Below are 20615 nucleotides of genomic sequence, written 5' to 3' on the forward strand. Positions count from 1 at the left end.
GTCTTGGAGCTCTAGAGTCACAATTGTCACTCCTCTAATGGCTTACAAACACCAACTAGCAAGGAGGATGATTTGAGAGAGAGGAGAGGGAAGAAATTCGGCCAGGGTTTCCTTTCCTTAGAAGATATACCGAATCCCCTTGCTCTAGGGGTCTATTTATACTTGTAGACTCCTTAGGGTTTCACCTTTAAACCCTAGTTGGATAATCTTTCCTTAAAGCAATCCATATCCTTACCATAGATAAGCCTTGGACGATTTGAGGCTATCCCTAGCCCTAGAATCCGTCCATCCTCTATCCAATAAGGATTTACAGTCTAAAGTGTAACTATCAAACAATTGACAGTTTATACCCTCTTATTCAATTAATCTCTCTAAGTCACCAAATTAATACTAATTAATTTATGACTTATATTAATCAAATAACAATATTATTATTCCTTATATTATTCTCATAATAATAATATTTATTCTCTCATAATAAATCATCCTGTCAAGTTGCTATGGTGAAGGCAACCCAAAAGGACCATGCACAACCGGGTCAAATACTTGCCTAATATAGTTGCAGCCTTAGACACTATTCCAACAGTCTCCCACTTGGATAAGTCTAGTAACTATATGCACAAGTACAATCCGATTCGCAATCGTAGCTCTCAAAGACGTTTTCAAACTCTAATCTAATCAATCTTGTCCTTTAGATAAGGGATCGTACAGTCCTCTGTTAGATATCATGCTGACAATTTTATGGAATAATTTGTCTAGCATTTGGTTTCTCGATCTCTGATTTATTCGACATAGAACTTAATCGAACACATCAATTTGGTTCTGACCGGGCCCGACACATAAGTCAAATCAAATCATCGAGCGGCCGAGATATCGCTTTTACCTTCTTGGAATAAAAGTTACATATAAACTTCGACTTATATGCATTTACTTATTCATTAACCAACTATACACAACAATGCGTTTTATAACACCGAGTTACTGATGCGTTTTCGCATTATCAATGTACATCCAATTAACAAATAACAAACCATATATCTAGGTTTTAAGACTATATGATATTATCGTCTTGCGATCACCCTTTGATATCATATTCCATAAGGTGATTCCAGCAAGCACGGGTTTGTTCCAATGCTCAAAACCAGTTCGTAAGCACTCATGAACGTTGCAGCAACCCTTTGCTATGTCTAATACCATTTAGACAATCTACACACCAATTCATGACAATCTTCATTCATATCTACCTCCAACATATGAACGATTGTGGACAATTTGAATAATTCGATTATTCTTAATAAACTCAATTATTCTGGAAGTCAAAACATGCAAAATGAAACAATAGTTAAATAATTAACATAAGATAGTAACATTACTCATAAATAAAACTCCTTTATTTAATCATCAAATGTTAATTACATTTATCTATTACACGTTTCTAATACTATCTAACCTATGCTAATATCATCCTTCAACCCAATACTCCTAGCATGTTGCAAGTGCTTAACCCTACTCAGTCCCTTCGTAAGCGGATCTGCTGGGTTATCTTCTGATGATATCCTCTTCACTACGAGTTGTCCTTCTTCTACACGATGTCTAATAAAGTAATATTTTATGTCGATATGTCGTGATCTACCATGATCTCTCGGTTCCTTGGTCAAGGCAACCGCTCCTTCATTATCACAGAAAATCTCCATGGGCTCCTTTATAGCGGGTATAACTCCAAGATCACCAATGAAGTTCTTCAACCATATTGCCTCCTTCGACGCTTCGCTCGCTGCAATGTACTCTGATTCGCACGTTGAATCAGCTACGGTTTCCTGCTTGGAACTTTTCCAAGTCATTGCTCCTCCATTCAAGGTAAAGACCCAGCCCGACTGCGAACGGTAGTTGTCTCTGTCGGTCTGAAAGCTGGTGTCACTATACCCTCGCACCTTCAAGTCATCACTCCCTCCGAGGACTAAGAACCATTCCTTCATCCTCCGAAGGTACTTAAGGATATTCTTCACCGCAATCCAATGGGCTCTGCCAGGGTTCCCTTGATATCTGCTAACAATTGACAGTTTATACCCTCTTATTTAATTAATCTCTCTAAGTCACCAAATTAATACTAATTAATTTATGACTTATGTTAATCAAATAACAATATTATTATTCCTTATATTATTCTCATAATAATAATATTTATTCTCTCATAATAAATCATCCTGTCAAGTTGCTATGGTGAAGGCAACCCAAAAGGACCATGCACAACCGGGTCAAATACTTGCCTAATATAGTTGCAGCCTTAGACACTATTCCAACAAATTTGACGGTTGTCACAGAAACCTATGGAGAAGTCAAAGTCTCACTTTTCTCCTAACAAAAGTGCTTCAAATTCTGCCAAGACATCGCAAGATGTTAAGGGCAAAGGAAAGATAGTTATGGAGCCTAAAATTCCATTTAAGAAGTCTGAGAAAAAAGTTGAGAAGAAAGTTGTCAAGCAACACAAAGGAAAATATCCATAAAGGATATGAACTTAAAAGATAATAGGATCGCTGTTTTTCAAATTACAAAGAAAGATAGCACCACCTTGGTTAAAAGATCTTATTTAGTTGACATTGTTATTACTTTTTCTGTTTCTGCGAAAGCCTCACATGGACCCAAACAACTTTGGGTTCCTAAATCTCTTTGATTTTTGTAGGTGATACGAGATGAGCTGTTTGACTCCGAATGGTACATAGACAATGGTTGATCGCGTCACATGATTGTAAGGAAGGAAGAACTACAAGAATACAAAGCTTTGAAGGATGGAGGGAAAGTGAAATACGACAATAATTCACTTGGAGAAATAAAATGATATGTCACGATAACGAATGCGGAATTTTCCATTCGCAAGGTAGCGTACACCGAAGGCCTGCAACACAACCTAATCAATGTATCACAATTGGTTGTAGGCACAGGCTTGAAAGTGTCGTTCGACGATGAACGATCAGAGATAATTGAGAAGAAATCCAAAACTGTGTTGTTGAAATCTAAGAGAAAAGGCAAGATATATCCGCTAAATCTAAACCCCATCAAAGGGAAGCTTGCCATCTGCCTTCTTACGAAAGCTTCTACAGATGATAGCTGGCTGTGGTACCGAAGACTCTCACACCTCAATTTTAAAGATATCAATAAACTTGTTCTTGATGATCATGTGCAAGAGATTCCTCTCTTGAAGTTTGATAAAGAACATCTTTGTGCAGCCTGCGAAATGGGGAAGCAGAGCAGGAAGAGTCATCAAACAGTTGTGAATACAAAAGTCATTGAACCACTTGAACTAGTGAAATGAGATTTACAGAATACAAGGCTCTAGCAGCTGGACTAGTGATCCATTCCTTAAAAACCAAGTCATTGACTCCTTTACATCATCAAGTGATCCATTATGGGAAATAAGTGCTATAGGATACAAGGCTCTAGTGAAATTTTATGAGTTTTGTAACTTTTGTCATGTTTTTTGTTTTGTTTTTCTGGTTAACATTTTTGTGATAGTACGTAGATCTATTGCTCTCATTTGTTAGAATCCTATTTTTCACTATAAAAAAAACACATTGAAGTAAATGTTCATTTGTTGCTGATTCATAACACAAATGATTAATCAATGATCCAATAATTAATATAAATAACAAAAAATACATTAAATGGTATGATATCCATTTCACTCATCTAGATCACCGGTCATAGAAATAAGAGACTTGTATAAGGCTTGTCCATTTTGGCATCCTACAAATTCAACATCAATGACATGAACTAGATCTTCAAACCTTATCGATTGATACATTGCAAACTTGTAGAATACTTTTCTCCAAACATGTTTGGATAATATGCGTTGGAGGAACTTTTCCAATTTGAAAATTGGTGATGAGACAAAACAACACCTTTGTCTGAAACAAATAATCGACAAATAAGAACAACTAACGAAATTTAATATAAAATGATATTTTTGCAAAACCTTAAAAAATTTTAATAACTCTAAAAAATTGTAAAATATGACTCGAAACGAAAAACTGTGAAACACTAGAAAAAGAGAGATATATAAGGAATTTAACTTTTCGAAATGACAAATCGCCCTAAAATCTTAAGACCATGACATGAAGGTGTGCGTTTAATTGTTTAAACATTTCGAAACGACAAATGGAGTTTCACCATTTTTAATTTCATAAACTGCAAAACAGCCATTTAACAATTTATATTATTACTATTTGTATATTTATATAAACATCATAATTCTAACATCAAGTATTTATATATGAAATACTTTCTACTTTATCAATATCTTATATATGTATAGTCTTATATAAATTATAACTTATATTCAAAACAAATGTAATTAAACTAAATAAAAATCACATAAGTATCATTTCGATCAATTCAATTAGCCCAAAAAACAAAACTTGTTATTAAAAAAAAATTCTCTAAGTGGAATAATTTACCATAAAAATATGACTTTAGTAAAATCATATATACATACAATATCTATTCATATATGCAAAAACCATATCGGATGCATGCATGTGCATATTATAAACAAACAAATACACAACATATAATTTAAAAGGTTATAACGAAAAAAGAAAACATGTATTCTCTCTAATCATTCCCATTTGCAGCTTCTTTTTCTGGATTTTTCTAACCGTAGGATCGACCCATAGTGCCACGTGTCAACCTCCCATCTCACCCTCTCTCCTCGTGCAAAACAACAAAACAGCTGACCAACCCACAGAGCAGCAAACAACGAAATGGGTTTTTCCGCAGACATGATCAGCAAGAAGAGGGTAGTGCTATCGAGCAATGAAAAGACGCCGGTGATGGTGGCGGCGGATGAGGAGGTGGAGGAGTGGCGGCGGAGGAGGCCGTGGGAGGGTTTGAATCCGGAGATACTTGCATTGATTTTTGTAAGGATACCTGCGGAAGAAATGGTGGGCTGTGTTCCGTTAGTGTGTCGGCCATGGATGGAGGTGGTTGCTGGGCCGTACTGTTGGCAGGAAATCGATGTTCAGGCGTGGTGTCGCCGTCGTAATGACAGTCATGCGGTGGACCTGGTGGTGAAGAAGCTGATACGGCGGAGCAAGTTGTCGGTTCAACGTCTGTCTGTTTACCGCATGGGAGAATCTGGGTTCTTCTTTGCTGCTAACTGGTAATGTTGATCATGTGTTTGCTCTCTGTTTTTCATTATTATAACTAAATGAAATCACCAAAACTTCCATCATCTTCTTCATTGATCTTCTGATCTTCATACTTAAGAACGAAAACGAAGATAAATTGTACACAAACAAAGGCAAATACTCAAATCTGGAGTACAACAATCTGATATCAACGATTTTTTAGAGATAAAAAAGATTCTGGATTCAATTTTAGTTTACGAAACTGTTTTTGTTTTTGATTCCGAGTTACGATTATCATACATTTGGATTTATTAGATCAATTTTGGTTTGTGGGTGTTTTTCTTGATTTATTCTTGAATCTTGACGTTGAAGATGAAATGACGAAAAGAACTTTTTGATTTTGCTTTTGTGATCTTCGGTTTTGAACTTAATTTTAGCTTTTGCTTGTTGTTAAAGATATATGAAGATGATTTTCTTCTATTTTAATTTGTTTTTGTTATATGTATGTTTATGTGTGGCTATTGAATTTGTTTTCCGAATCGTTGTATTGAATATGAAGATGATCCATGAATGTATGAAGAAATGATGAAGGTGAAAGGGATGAAAATGTGGGGGTAGATTTGTCATTTTAGTTGATTGTGAAAACCTTTTAATAAATATACATTGATATTTTACACACCACGATAAACAAAGTACGTAATGACTAAATCGGCAATATTTCTTGTAATTTTTCTGAATTATGAACGTGGGTGTTTTGGTGATTTTAGTTTCTTATCAAAACATTTGATAAAGATAACATAAATTATTATTATTATTATGATTATTATTTTTATTTGGTTTCTTATTACTTCGTTTGTATTTTGCTATAATTATTAATTACGACTGAAAATAAAATTTATGTTCTTATAAAATTTTACATTACAAGTAGACTCACTGTGATGATTGATGTCAAATTTATACAGTAGATAATAAATCGATATTTCATATTTCTATAAGTTTGTTAATTATGAGTGTAGCGATATTTTTTTTATAAGTTTTACTAATTATGAATGTGGGTATTTTGTTCATTTTACTTTATTCTCAACACCTTTAATTTTACCATTTAAAAGAACCCAAGATACACATTAAACTTGTATTTGACAAAACCATAATTTAATATCATTTTTTTAAATTTTATTTCTTTCTAGAATTTGTATGCTCTTAGCTATAATTGTTAAATTTTGACTCCAAAATCGACTCGACTTTACAAGTAAACTATTTGATATAAAAAGTTGGTATTTCTGGTAAATATTATCGAATATTATTAACGAGTTATATTTTTTATATTTTGAAGTGGAAAATGCTTGAAAGTGCTGGAAATCCCAATGAGTGAAATCACTGACCAAATGATATCAAAGCACATAAAGCCATTGCCAAATCTTGGAATCTTGGACATAAGCAATTGCTTAAAAATCACATCAAAAGGCATTGCAACATTTGGTACACAATGCAAATCCCTAATTCACTTGAAAAGAAACATGCTCCCAATAGAAGATTCCAAACCTATGGATGATTCCGAAGCAAAAGCCATAGCGGACACAATGCCGAAACTACAACGTATTGAACTTTGTTTCGGTGGATTTGGTGATTCCGGCGTGTCTGAAATCCTCACCAAATGTAAGCTACTTACGCATCTTGACATTCAAGGGAGTTGGAATGTGGAGTTGGAGGGAGAACTTGAAGGGGTGTGTGAAAAGCTCGAGTTTTTTCAAAGTCCTTGGAGCAATTATAGTGACGAGTTTCCTGAGAGTGAGAGTGAAGGTGATGATAGTGAAGAAATGGGATCGGAATCGGAATGCGATTGAGAGTGAAGATGATGGTAATTGGTAGTGAAGAAGTATAACCGGATTTGGTATGGGAATGAGTTTGAGAGGTTTTTCTTGGTTTTATTTTCTTTTGGTGTTTTTTTGGTTATTATGAAGCAAATATAACAAGAAAGTGAGTACAAATATAGGATTTGGAAATACATCGGAAATTGTGCTAGTTTTTGCACTATATATTTTGTCGTTATTGGGAAAGGCTTTTCAAACAAATATAGGATTTGGAAATACATTGGAAATTGTGCTAGTTTTTGCACTATATATTTTGTCGTTATTGGGTCATATATGGGAAAGGTTTTTCACACACCTGTCTAGTGGTGTCTGGTGGGTTTTTCTTTTAACACACCAATCTAGTGGACACACCAGTCTACTATTAGGTTATAGGTTTTGAATTTACACACATTCACCTACTTTTATTTTTGATTGAGAGTCGGCCGTCTTTTTTTTTTCTAACCCATTACTCACTTTTTTTACTCTCTCGTCTACTATAGGGTTATATGTTTTTAATTTATACACATTCATCTACTTTTATTTTTATTGGGAATTAGCCGTCTTTTTTTCTAACCCATTACTCACTTTTTTTTTAACTCTCTCTCTCTCTCTCTCTCTCTCTCTCTCTCTCTCTCTCTCTCTCTCTCTCTCTCTCTCTCTCTCTCTCTCGTATCACATCTAACTTTTATAATTATTCATTACTCACGAGTCTAGTGGTCATATATGGGAAGAGGTTTTCTTTTAACACACCAATTTAGTGGACACACCAATCTACTATAAGATTATAGGTTTTTAATTTAGATACGTTCACCTACTTTTATTTTTAATTGAGAATCAATCGTCTTTTTTTTTCTAACCCATTACTCACTTTTTTTTTTACTCTCTCTCTCTCTCATATCACATCTAACTTTTATAATTATTCATTACTCACGAGTCTAGTGGTCATATATGGGAAGAGGTTTTCTTTTAATACACCAATTTAGTGGACACACCAGTCTACTATAGGGTTATAGGTTTTTAATTTAGATACATTCACCTACTTTTATTTTTAATTGAGAGTCAACCGTCTTTTTTTTCTAACCCATTACTCACTTTTTTTACCTTATGGGAATTTGGATGACACTGAAATGTTTGTTTGTATTTTTTTTAGATGTTTATAAGGTTGTTTGCATTTTAACATTTTATTTCAAACTATACAACAAGGTGAATTTTAGACGAAATATGGAAACACGTATCGATTTTGATTAACTATATAAAAGTTCGTTTTGATTATATCTTATGTCAAATAAGTAAAGTTAAAAAGTTTGATATAAAAATTAGGGAAAATTTCATATATGCATTTCTTAAACATCGAAATATCGTATTTGCCCAACCTAATTTCAAAATATCATATTTAACCTTTATAAGATTTTAAAATATCAAATTTGTCCAAATCTTTAAATTTAATATTTTTAAAAATTATATAATCATTTTAAATTCTTATCTTTATTAATTGACCATTATACCCTTTTTATAAATATAACTAGAACATATCATTTATATCCTTCATAAACTTCCAAGTTTCAACATATCATATTTACCGAGTTTTAAATTTTTATCTTTTTTTTTTCTAAAATTTGTCATTAAACAAAAACTAATGTATGAGTTTTATACCATCGATTGTGAATAAATATTGTTTTAAATGCTCTTGGTGCTTTCAATATATTGTTTTTATTATTATTTAGTTAAGATTGAATATGATGCTTGCTTTTATGGATTTTAGAATTGGGACTATAATATAAATCTAGAGGTTTTTGTATTCGTTGCCCACAACGGCAGACCCTATACTTCTTAGGGTTCATGGAAGCTCCTGTGATTGGCTCGCAATCAAAATTTCATTTCAAAATTAAACTTAGAACTTAAAAGCATCTTTAATGGAGATTTTTTATTAGATTAATGTTATAAATGTATACTAACAACATAAAAGTAGTAAAATTACGAATCTGATGTTGTTTGATGTTGCTTGGAGATAATAAAATTATAATTCTATATGAAACTTACTTAATCAGTATAGGCATTACATAATGTATATTAATAAACTATTTGACTTTTAAACAATCTAAATGTATCTCTAAGCCACATGTTAACTTCTACAAATCCCTAAACGTAGTATGTGATGTGATTGTAATATAGAAGACAAATCCAACAATATAAGATTAGGGACAATATTGGTATTTTAACTTTTTCTTTAAACATAGTCATTTTAAAATTTTAAAATTCATTATAAAATTTTAAAAATATATTAAAAATAAAGATTTGGGTAAATATGATATTTTGAAAGGTTATCAAGAGTAAATATGATATTTCGAAATTAAACTGGACAGATACGATATTTTGATGTTTAAGAAGGGTATATACGAAATTCTCCCAAAAAATTAATGGTACAAATGAGTTAAACGGCCAAAATTTGATAGTAAATCGTTTTTTGATAAAATAAAATTAAATCTTTATTATAATATTATAGTTTCAACAGTAAATAATATTATGTGTTTCAAATTTTCTACATTTAATTTTTAAAGTATTTATTTATTAACTTTGACCTTAAATTTGTCACCCTTTGGATACAAACCGTTATCTATTACAAAATTTTAATTTTTCAAATTTATCAATCATAATCTATTTCTAACTCTCAGAATTTGTAAAAGATTATAAAAGATTAAGGAACACGGATTAAAGAACCGAGTGAAGAGGTGGTCACAATACCAAATCATATATATATATATATATATATATATATATATATATATATATATATATATATATATATATATATATAGAGAGAGAGAGAGAGAGATAGGTCTAGGTGTTTAAAGTAATTATTGTGTTATTGTATGCATAAATGTGGGCCAATCAAAATTTAAAAAATAAATAAATAATCAAACAAACAAATAAGGGTAATTTAGTAATTTGATAAATAATTTCTACAAATACACTCCTATAATTATGGTAATTACTTTGACCAACATTTATCCATTCTAAAACAATCAACAATATTGTATTCTATCACATTTGATCCTCCCTAACGCTAGCTCCAAAATAGAGATCGCCACCACCATCATTTGTTGTTACTGCCGATCTCCACCCACCATATGTATTATGGCTGTCGGTAATCCGGAGCTGTAGCCTTTATCTAATCGCGAGTTGAGGAACAACATTTAAATAGAAGTCTCTGGGTTCGAGAGTGACGCTACCCGCGTGATGAGCTTCAACAAGATTTTTGCATTCTCCTCCCTCTCGATGTTGCTAATCTGAGCTTCTCCTTCGAAATCCTCTACAAATTTTACTCATTTTCGGAGAATATACTATTAATATTTCAAATTAGGTAATTATCCAACTCCTTAATTATCCATAGTGATTATTATAGAAACCATAAGAGGCTCCCTCAAAATTGTCTCCTTTTGGGAGGGTTCTAGAACCTTTCTTGTTCAACTATTGAATAATTACAGCTTAAGTCCATGCACTTTTAATTAATCCAATTAATTTCTGATTAATTATTTAATTAAATAATATTATTTATAATTAATATATTAATCTCATAATATATTTACAAATTATTTATTAGTATTTATTAATCACATAATAAATCAACATCCGTCTCCAAAATTCATTCTATTCAGTTACTAATTATAAGGGCAACCCAAAAATGACTTTGTTTCTAATACAAGAATATACCAATTTAGTTATTGGTTAGACACCTTAATCCAACAGCCTCCCACTTGGATGAGTCTGTAACTACAATTACAAGTATAGACCTTGAATTAAACAACAAAGTTTGCTTTCCAAAGCCACTGCTAAACTCTTATTCAAATAAGCCATTGGCCCTAAGATAAGTGATCATCTATTCCTTTGTTCTTTATTATATCGTATAGACACGAGACATAGATCATAATCAATCTCATTATCTAAGATTATGTTTTTGGATTTCCCGATTTTTAAAGACTGTATTGGACTTCAAATTGAACACATCAATTAGTCTTGGTTGGGCCCAAAATTATAATATTAACATCAAATCATCGAAGGACCCAACGATATTGCTTTTCTTGTTAGGCCAAAAGGAACGAGTAAACTTTGACTACATAACTATAACATTTACTTACCAAATCATATATGATACTACATTTTATAATATCAAGTTACTAATGCATTTATGTAACACCAATATACAACTGATTTGTAAATTACAGCTTATGTATCTCTATTTGAAGAATAGTAGATATTATCGTCTTAGAATTACTCATGACAAGATCCATGAAGTAATCTCTAAGCGTAGGTTTATCCAATACTTAAAATCTCTATTTTCATAGTACTCATGAATATTGCAACAATTCCAATTGCAATCTTAACCTCAATCTACAATCTACAATCAATTTCGGTCTTAATTCACTACTCACTTCCAAAAGTATGAACGACTATAGAAGTTTGAATAATCCAAATTACTCTGGAAGTAAACATGCAAAATGAAACACAAGAATAAATAATTGAATAAGGTAGTACAATACTCATAAATAATTTTCTATTATTCATTCACCAAAATCAGTTACATTTATTTGTTACAAGTTTCGAACTATCACCTAATTACTAAAACTAATATCGTCTCTTAAGTCTATGATCTTAGCATGCTAGTTGTGTTTAACTGTGCTCAGAGCCTTTGTGAAAGGTTCTACAATATTATCCTCTGATGATACTCTCATCACTAAAAGGTGTCCTTCTTCAACGCGATGTCGAATGTAATGGTACTTTATTTCGATATGCTTGGATCTACCATGATCCTTTGGTTCTTTTGTCAAAGCAACCGCACCTTCATTATCACAGAAGAGTTCCATTGGTTCTTAAATAGTTGGAACGACTCCGAGATCTTCGATACATTTCTAAGTAGCCGCTCCCTCATTCAATAAGAATACCTGTCACACCCCAAAACCGGAACGGCGGAAACGTTCTGGGGCGGAAGACGTCATGTACAGTATCATAACAATACAATATAGTAAACAAGCAACAACATCATCCATTGCATAAATAGTATAATTCAATACAAGTGTTATGTGTTAATAATATAAGACACCAAAAATGAATAATCAATATAAAGACGATTCTTGATATGCGCTTCGTCTTCTCAAAAGCCTGGTCATCTGTACATGTCTACTGGTAATCTGAGAATACAAGTTATTTTGAAAGAGTTGATCAGCATTAAAGCTGATGAGTTCATAAGTATTTTAGTGTCATTTGTTTGTATATGTTTGAAGAAAATGTTTGTAAATGTATAATGTAAATGCTTGTAAGTGTTTGTAGTAAATGTTTGTATCTCCTAGAAAATCCTATATTTTCTACTAAAATGTAGTCTTCTACCAAGACCCAACTGTTCTATATGTTTGTTCTTTTGTAAAAGTATGTATTTTTCCCAAATAGCTATCATTATCAAAATATAGTTTACATTATCGTTTATGTGAGAAGATCACAAAGTGAATGCAAATGGGAAAATAATGAAGTACTGTAGTATTGTATAAATAGTACCTACTGTTGTTGCTAACTACATTAAACCAATTGTTAATTAAGGTATAATGTGATGAGCTTGTAACCATACTTGATCGACTAGTAAAAACACGACACTTAAAGACGTCGAAAAGGTAAGACATTCGTCACCCGTAGACCTACAGGTCCTACTGTAGCTACCAGCAAGGTGTAAAATGGTCAGTCCAGTATAGATCTATACACAAATTCACACTCTCCCTCCAGGAGACTCTGGTTACAAAATGTGACACAACCGATGATTGCCATGCCATGAAGTAGTGGATCACATTACGTTATAGTATTCTTATATATGTATAGTATGTTCTGTTTGTACTAGTGTATTGTATGTTCTCCTTTTATAGTATATAATATGTTCCTCCGTGTTTCTCATTATAGTATGTTCTTTCTGTTTCTCGTTATAGTATGTTTGAACTGACTCATGTATGAATTGACTCTTGTATGATTCATTGTTCTAGAAATAGTGGGTAGTAAACCTCTAAACTATACCTATTATAGTTTACTAGTAATGTTGTTTGAATGACTGAGTACGTTTATACACCTTTTCTACCCAAAGGTGTTGAACTGAGGTAAAAGATTTTATATCTATACACATATACATAATATATAACTAAGATTCAAACGACACTCGGACAAACAACCTGATACCCTAAGTCCACAACCAAACAAGGAATAGGAAATAAAGTGAGTTATCAGTCTTAAGTCCTTTCAACCTTACTTATATAACTATATCTATATAGACATGATTTTAATCAATATATAAGTTTTAAAAAGAGTTTAATAAAGAGTTTAGCATATAAAAGAGTTTAACATGAAAAGGAATTTTAACCATTTAAATAGTAACAGATGACTTGGTGCCAGTTTATAAAAAGGTTTTGAAATAGTTTCTTTGATAAACAGTTTGAAGTATAAGAAAATACACTAGAATGATAGTTATTAATCACATTTGGTTAATATAATAACTATAATGTTTTCAACTTGTATTCCCCCCCCCCCCCCTAAAAGCATTTAAAATCATTTAAAAGGTAGATTAAGGGGTATGAACTCACCTGTAGTGAGTGGTTTAACTGTAAGATCGGAAAAGGATGCTGAGTGCTAAGTGAAATCTTGGGCGCAAGCGGATCCGAATAAGCATATAATAACACATATATGTATATAATTAGTGTTTAAGCAACTAATCATTCAAGGAAACCACCTTAGGGGATAGGAAACACTTATATTGAAGTGTTACAACCACAATGGACTACATCTAAGGGGTTTAAGGCCACACATAGGAGTGTACGGCCAGAAGTTTACGGTCCTATGTGTTTACGACCATGGGGTTTACGGCCCTATGGAGTTTTCGGCCAATGAGTGTACGGTCATGGAGTTTACGGCCATACACTCATTGAAAAGCTTGCAAACGAGGTATTCTCAGGCCCTAACAAACATTCCCTAAGTGTTCTTGGTCCTAGGTTTGGACTTAGATGAGCTTGAAGGCCAAAACATGAACCAACACAAGGGTTTACGGCCATGTAAGGGTTTACGGCCGTAAACTCTTAGTGTTCATGTGCTTTATGATGATTCAAGGCTAAGAATCTAGTGATAAGCGAGCCAAACTAGAAGATAGAAGAGTTACTTACGTTTTTGGAGGCTTGAAGGCGGTTCACGGTCACCAAGAACTGGTGTGTGTTCTTGGTGTTATTGGTGAAAGATGAAGATCTACCAAAAGATGAATTTTATGAAATGGAAACATGGATCTTTACTAGTTAAAGCAATGTAGCAACTAATCAAGGAAGGAAACACTTACATCTTTGAAGATCTAGGTGAAAATCTTGATGATAGTTGAGAGAGAGCCCGATTTCTTAGCTTGGAAGTATGTAAAGTGATGAAGGAAGAAGGGATATCATATATATATATATATATATATATATATATATATATATATAAGTGAGTTCACGGCCAAGGAGGGGTTTACGGCCGTAAACTCTAGTTTACGGTTGTAAACTCCTTATGGTGGAGTTTCCGGCTGTAAGCTGCACACTGAACTTTATACGAGACTTCCTAACACTTTATCCTTGAAGGTACTAGGCTTAAAACACTCAAACAGACCTTTAACATGGCTAAAAGATAGCCATAAACAAGTCTAACTTTGATTAAATCGATTGAATGTACAAGATATAAATTTCGGGTTGTCACAATACCCAAAAGAATGCGAGCAAAAGTTGTTTGGTTTGTTTGAAAGTTGGCATCACTGTAATCACTCCTTCTTAATGTATCACTACCACTAAGAACTAGGAACATGTCTTTTGTTCTTCGCAGATACTTAAGAATATTCTTCTCCGCAATCCAATGGGATCTGCCAGGATTTTCCTAAAATCAACTAACCATGCTCAAAGCATAAGACACATCAAGGTGAGTACATGTCATTGCATACATGATCGATCCTACAACCGAAGCATATGGGACTTGACTCATGTCAACTATCTCTTCATCTGTACTGGGAATTTGAGTCTTACTCAACTTAACAGTACAATGAATATGCAATTCTCCTAATATGCAACTCTCCATACTAAAACGCTTCAGTGTTTTATCCAAATATGTACTACGGCTAAGACAAATAAGGTGATGCTTTCTATCCCCTTGAATTCTGATTCCTAGAATATAGGCCACTTTCCCTATATCCTTCATAGCGAAACACTTTCCAAGCCAAGAATTAACTTTTTGCAAAGTCGGAATGTTGTTTCCTATAAGGAGTATGTCATCAACTTACAAGACTAGTGTGGTCACTATACTCACACTAGCTTTGACAAATGCACATGACTCATCTTCACTTCTAGAGAATCCAAACTCTTTGACTTTCTCATGGAAGCAAAGATTCCAGCTGTGAGATGCTTGTTTCAATCCACAAATGCACTTCTCAAGCTTAAACACTTTATCAGGAAATTAGGCATGTACAAAATCCTCTTCCTGAATCATGTAGACGTCCTCAGATAACTTCCCATTAATGAAAGCAGTTTTAACATCCATTTTTCATATTTCATAATCATGAAATGTAGCTATAGCAAGCATAATCCTGATAGACTTTACTTTATCTACTGGTGAAAAGGTCTCATCATAGTCAATCCCTTGGGTTTGAGTAAAGCCCTTTGCAACCAACCTAGATTTGAAAGTGTGTAGTTTCTCATCCATGTCAGTCTTCTTCTTAAAGATCCATTTGCACCTAACTGTCTTTAGACCAAGTATATGATCAACCAAGTTGCACACTTGGTTAACATACATGCACTGAATCTCACTCTCCATTTCCTCCTTCCATTTAGCACCCTCAGGGCCTGTTATCGCTTCCTTGTACTTAGTAGGTTCATCCAAATTTACCAGTGTACGATTACTGACAACAATATCACCATCCATAGTAACGTGGAAATCATTAAACTCATGTTGCATGCTAACCCTACTAGATCGATGAAGGAGTAATGAGTTTTCAACTGGCTCAACTGGAATTTCTTCCTCATGTTGAGTGCTAGTCTTTTCTGAGGTTCCTTCATTGGATGACTCTTAAATTTCTTCAAGATCAATAGCACTCCCACTATCCTTTTTGAATATGAGATCTCTCTCGTGAAAGACTCTTCTTCGAGCTACAAAGAACACGTTCTCACGATGTCTATATAACAAGTATCCAAAGGACTTCTGGGGTAGCCAATGAAATAACACTTCTTAGCTATGGGTTTGAGTTTTTTGTGAGTCTCTCGTCTTACGGTCACTTCACAACCCCATACCTTGATATGTACAAGTGAGGGAGCTTTCCCTGTTCACATCTTATGAGGTGTTTTGCCAAACTTTTTTGTTGGAACATGATTCATCATATGGGCAGCTATCTCTAAGGCATACCTCCATAAATGAACAGAAAGAGAAGCTCGAATCATAATGTAACGAACCATATCAAGTAAAGTTCGATTACTCCTCTCAGCTACACCATTCAATTATGGTGTTCTGGGAGGATTCAATTGTGAAACAATTCCACATTCCTTAAGATAGTCATGGAACTCAATACTAAGATACTCACCACCTTTATCCGATCTGAACATATTTATCTTTTTTCCCAATTGATTATCGACTTTGTGTTTAAACTCTTTGAACTTTTCAAAGGTTTTTGATTTATGTTTGATTAAGTGGATATAACCATATCTACCATAATCATCCATAAATGTCACCCAGTATCCATTAGCATCCCTTATGAAATATATGAATGGTCCACACACATCTGTATGGATGAGGTCTAACAATCCCTCACCTATTTCACATGTTCGAGTGAAAGGTGATTTTTCATCTTGCCCAATAGACAAGAGTTGCATTCGTCATATGTTCCTAGATCAAATGATTCCAATGCTCCATCCTTTTGGAGTTAGGCAATGTGTTTCTTGTTTATGTGCCCAAGACGACAATGCCACAAGCATGCCTTGTCTACACCATTAGATGAATCAATATGAAAAAACATTATTGCCTAGGTTATCAACAAAAGTCACAGTTTCGTACACACCATTACAAGGTAAAGCTTTTAACATAAAAATACCATTATGATAATTAGAAATGGATCGAATATCATTATCAAATGAATATCTAAAACCTTGTCTAAAGAATTCATGAATTGAAATAATGTTTGTCATATATGACGAATAACAACAATTTAGCAACTCAATCCTAACACCACTACTTAGCATAAGTCTATAAGTCCCAATCTTGGTAACAGGTGAAGTTCACTTATTCCCCATGATCAGGTTTAGCCTTCCATGCTCTACTTCCTCACTTTCTCTTAGACCTTGAAAATCAAAACAAATTTGGAAACCACATCATGTGTCAAGGACCCATGCATGAGAAAGTTGTGTGTTATTAACTTGAATAGTGTAAATACCTAAAGAGGATGACTTGATCTTTCCATCTTTCAAGTCCTACAAGTATTTGGGGCAACTTCTTCTTCAATGACGCTTTTCAACACAATGGAAATAAGTAGCCTCTTTGGGATCACTAATCGCAGGGACATCAAATTTGGTTTTTGAATTGAACCCACTACTAGACCCTCCAGTATGGGCCTTCCCTTTCTAGTTGGATTGAGAATGAGACTTTTTCTTTTTCCCTTTGCCAGATCCAATGGCCAGGATAGGAGCACTCTTTGCAGAATGAGCATGATTTTTTTCATCCCCGACTCAACAGTTTGCAACAAGTTATGGAGTTGGGTCAATGTTATATTCGTGTTATTCAAATGATAAGTTTGAAAAAAACCAATCATAAATAGGAGGTAAAGAGTTGCAGACCATGTCAATGGCCAACTCCTTGTCAAACGACACACTGAGCCTTTCCAGTTGCTCCACATATCTCTGCATTCTCTATACATGAGCACAGACAAAGTCTGATTCCTTAAGCTTTCATGCCATAAGAGAATTGACCACTTCATAGAGTTCTTGTCTCGCTTTCTTGAAAAACTTTTCAGCAAGATCAATGCATATTTAATAAGGCCAATAGTCCTCATAGAACTTTGTCAGATCTGGTGCCATAGTGGCCACAATGATGCAAGCGACTTTAGTAGCGTCATCGGAGTGTTTGTGTAATGCCCCAATTCGCAGGTATTAGTTATATAAGAATTCCTCTTGATTTCAAGGCCTACTCGACGAGTTGGTTTCCATAACTTGTCGAGTAGTAGCGGGTTGGTCCACGTGTTTAAGTGACCTACTCGCTGAGTCCAAGAAGGGACTCGACGAGTAGGAGATGAAGGATGAAACCCTAATTTTTGGGGTTTTGCACCATATTTAAGGACCACTCATCCCCCTTAGCCTCTCTTACATCCTCCCTTGAGTTCAGAAACCCTAATTCATGTTTGCTCTCTATAATTGTGTGCTTCTTAGCTTGGAAGAGGGATTTTTTGGAGTAAAAAGCTTGGAGTTCAGGAAGTTGGAGCAAGGGGCTATTGTAGATCCGAATTCTTCTCTGTCTTGGCATAATTTTGGAGGTAACAAGTTGTTACCTTGACTCTCTCTTAGTTAGACCTCTTCATTTATGGGTTTGGGGCCCTTTTTAGGGTTTTGTGTGGTGGTTCTCCAATTTGGACACGATCTGACGTTGCAACCTCAGATCTGGACTCCTTTAGCCCCTCTTTGTCATAAAGTTTCAATCTTTGTCAAGCTATGATCTTTCCCTCACCTTAAGACCTTTAGCTTGTTTTGGGCCATTATCATCTTGCATGCACGTAAAGTTTGCAGCTTTAAGTGATAAACATGCCCTAGGAGCTTAGATTTGCAGTATGGAACCTTTGCATGGCTTAAAAAGCATCTGTATGGATGAAGGGTTGAAGGGAATCGGTGAGTCGCATGGTCGACTCGGCGAGTCATATGAAGATGGTCCTAAACTCGACGAGTTGGATGAACAACTCGGTGAGTCCAATGAAGATTGTCGTAGACTCGGCGAGTCAGTAGAGTAAATCGGAGAGTCGGTTAGGGTTTTTCCCAACAGTTGGATGCCTGTGAACTTGTCGAGTTGCAAGGGGAAAAACTCGACGAGTGACCAAGGAGCTTTGACCGTGAACCTTAGGAACTCGACAAGTCACTCTGGTGACTCGGTGAGATGGCGAATTATGCAAGGAAGTCGGTGAGTGTCTTGTTGTACTCAAAGAGCTCAGGTCAACATGGACTGTTGACCTTGGCAGTTGACTTTGACTTTGACCAAGGATTCACCTTTGGCATTTTGAGAATTTATGAACATGGTTGAATGGCGAATATAGGTGGTGGAGTTTTTGGCAGCGATCAGAGAGTTTGAGCTTATCTTTCGAGTCGACACTTGCGAGGTGAGTTATCCTAAATATATCAACAGGGTCTAAGGCACCATGGCTGGCCCTTTATGAATTGTATTCGGATGACTACATGTTATACTTATTGACTTACATCCTGGTAGTTAGAATGGTGATATATTATGCTTTAGTGACCCGGTTGGGTCGGTGTCCTGGTATATAGGATGATGTTGTGTTAGTTACCTGTTAGGTTGGTATCCTGGTTATAGGATTGTTGTTTTGCTTTGTGATCTATTGATTGGTTTGGCTGTTATGTATGCCGACGTATGATATTTAAGGGCACATGATTGTTTGTTTGGGGGTTGGGTTGAGGCGGTCCTGCTTTGTGCTGAAGGCCAACATACCCAGGGCGGTCCAGACAGACTACAAGCCCAATAGGGATGTTAGTCAGACCGAAGGCCCGACGAGCAGTCCGGATAGGCTGAAGGCCCTGCGAGGCAGTCTAGACGTGCCAAAGGCTCGGAGAGCGGTCCAGATAGACTGAAGGCCTGCGAGGCGGTCCAGTCAGGCTGAAGGCTCATTATGCATGTTGTTCTGTATTTGTTGATACAATATGATTATGATTTTATGAGAATGATATTTTGGGGGTAGCTCACTAAGCTTTCGGGCTTACAATTTCAGTGTAATGTTTCAGGTACTTCTGGCGATCGTGGCAAGGCGAAGGCATGATTGTACCGCTCCTCCTGCTATTATGATTTCATGAATTGATATTGGGATACTCAGATATTTAATATTTTGAAAAAAAAAATTATGTAATGCTAAATGGTTTTAAGTGTTTTGGAAAATGTTTAAATTTGGCATAATTTTATGGGTGTTACAGTTTGTTATAGGAAGCAATTTCCTCAGGAGTAGCGGTGGGAAGATTGATTTCAGGAAGAGGCTTTTCGAGAACATATTCCATGTTCTCATATCGAAGAGTCATCTTCAGATTCGCATCCAGTCCTTTTAGTTAGGATCAGTAAGCTTCTCCTTTGACTGAGTAGAGTGAAGTTCGATTGGGGAGTGGCAGTTTGAGTAGTAGCAAGATCACAGGTTGCAGACATCTATATAAAGAGGCATAATTTTTAGTTAGTGATATAAATCCTTAATATTTTAACCCAAAATGAATATTGAAGGCTACGATCAAAATATACAATTCACAACAAAGAAGAGGGACCATAATCTAATTGCAAATTTATCAAGGTAGGTAATACAAATTTACCAATTTCAATCTAATATGAAATTCCTAGATCAATTGAGATTCAGTGAATCTTATCAATTTCATGT

At 34.6% G+C, this 20615-nt stretch overlaps 1 protein-coding gene across 1 annotated transcript; it reads left to right on the top strand.

The window, feature by feature from the left end:
- The first annotated feature begins 4789 nt into the window (after window positions 1-4789).
- Window positions 4790-7188, top strand: LOC145071423 (F-box protein FBW2-like). Its single transcript, XM_079018312.1, has 2 exons — window positions 4790-5155; window positions 6457-7188. Exons 1-2 carry the CDS (start codon window positions 4827-4829, stop codon window positions 6965-6967), a joined length of 840 nt encoding a protein of 279 aa, XP_078874438.1. The 5' UTR covers window positions 4790-4826; the 3' UTR covers window positions 6968-7188.
- Window positions 7189-20615: the final 13427 nt, after the last annotated feature.

The sequence above is a fragment of the Lactuca serriola genome, chromosome 1, assembly GCF_051521515.1.
Source record: "Lactuca serriola cultivar US96UC23 chromosome 1, Lser_US96UC23_V15, whole genome shotgun sequence".
NCBI lineage: Eukaryota > Viridiplantae > Streptophyta > Magnoliopsida > Asterales > Asteraceae > Lactuca > Lactuca serriola.

Coding starts and splice junctions, on each gene's coding strand:
- LOC145071423 (XM_079018312.1), top strand. CDS start 4,827: ATGGTGGCGGCGGATGAGGAGGTGGAGGAGTGGCGGCGGAGGAGGCCG. Junction 5,156..6,456: donor TTCTTCTTTGCTGCTAACTG/GTAATGTTGATC, acceptor TATATTTTGAAG/TGGAAAATGCTTGAAAGTGC.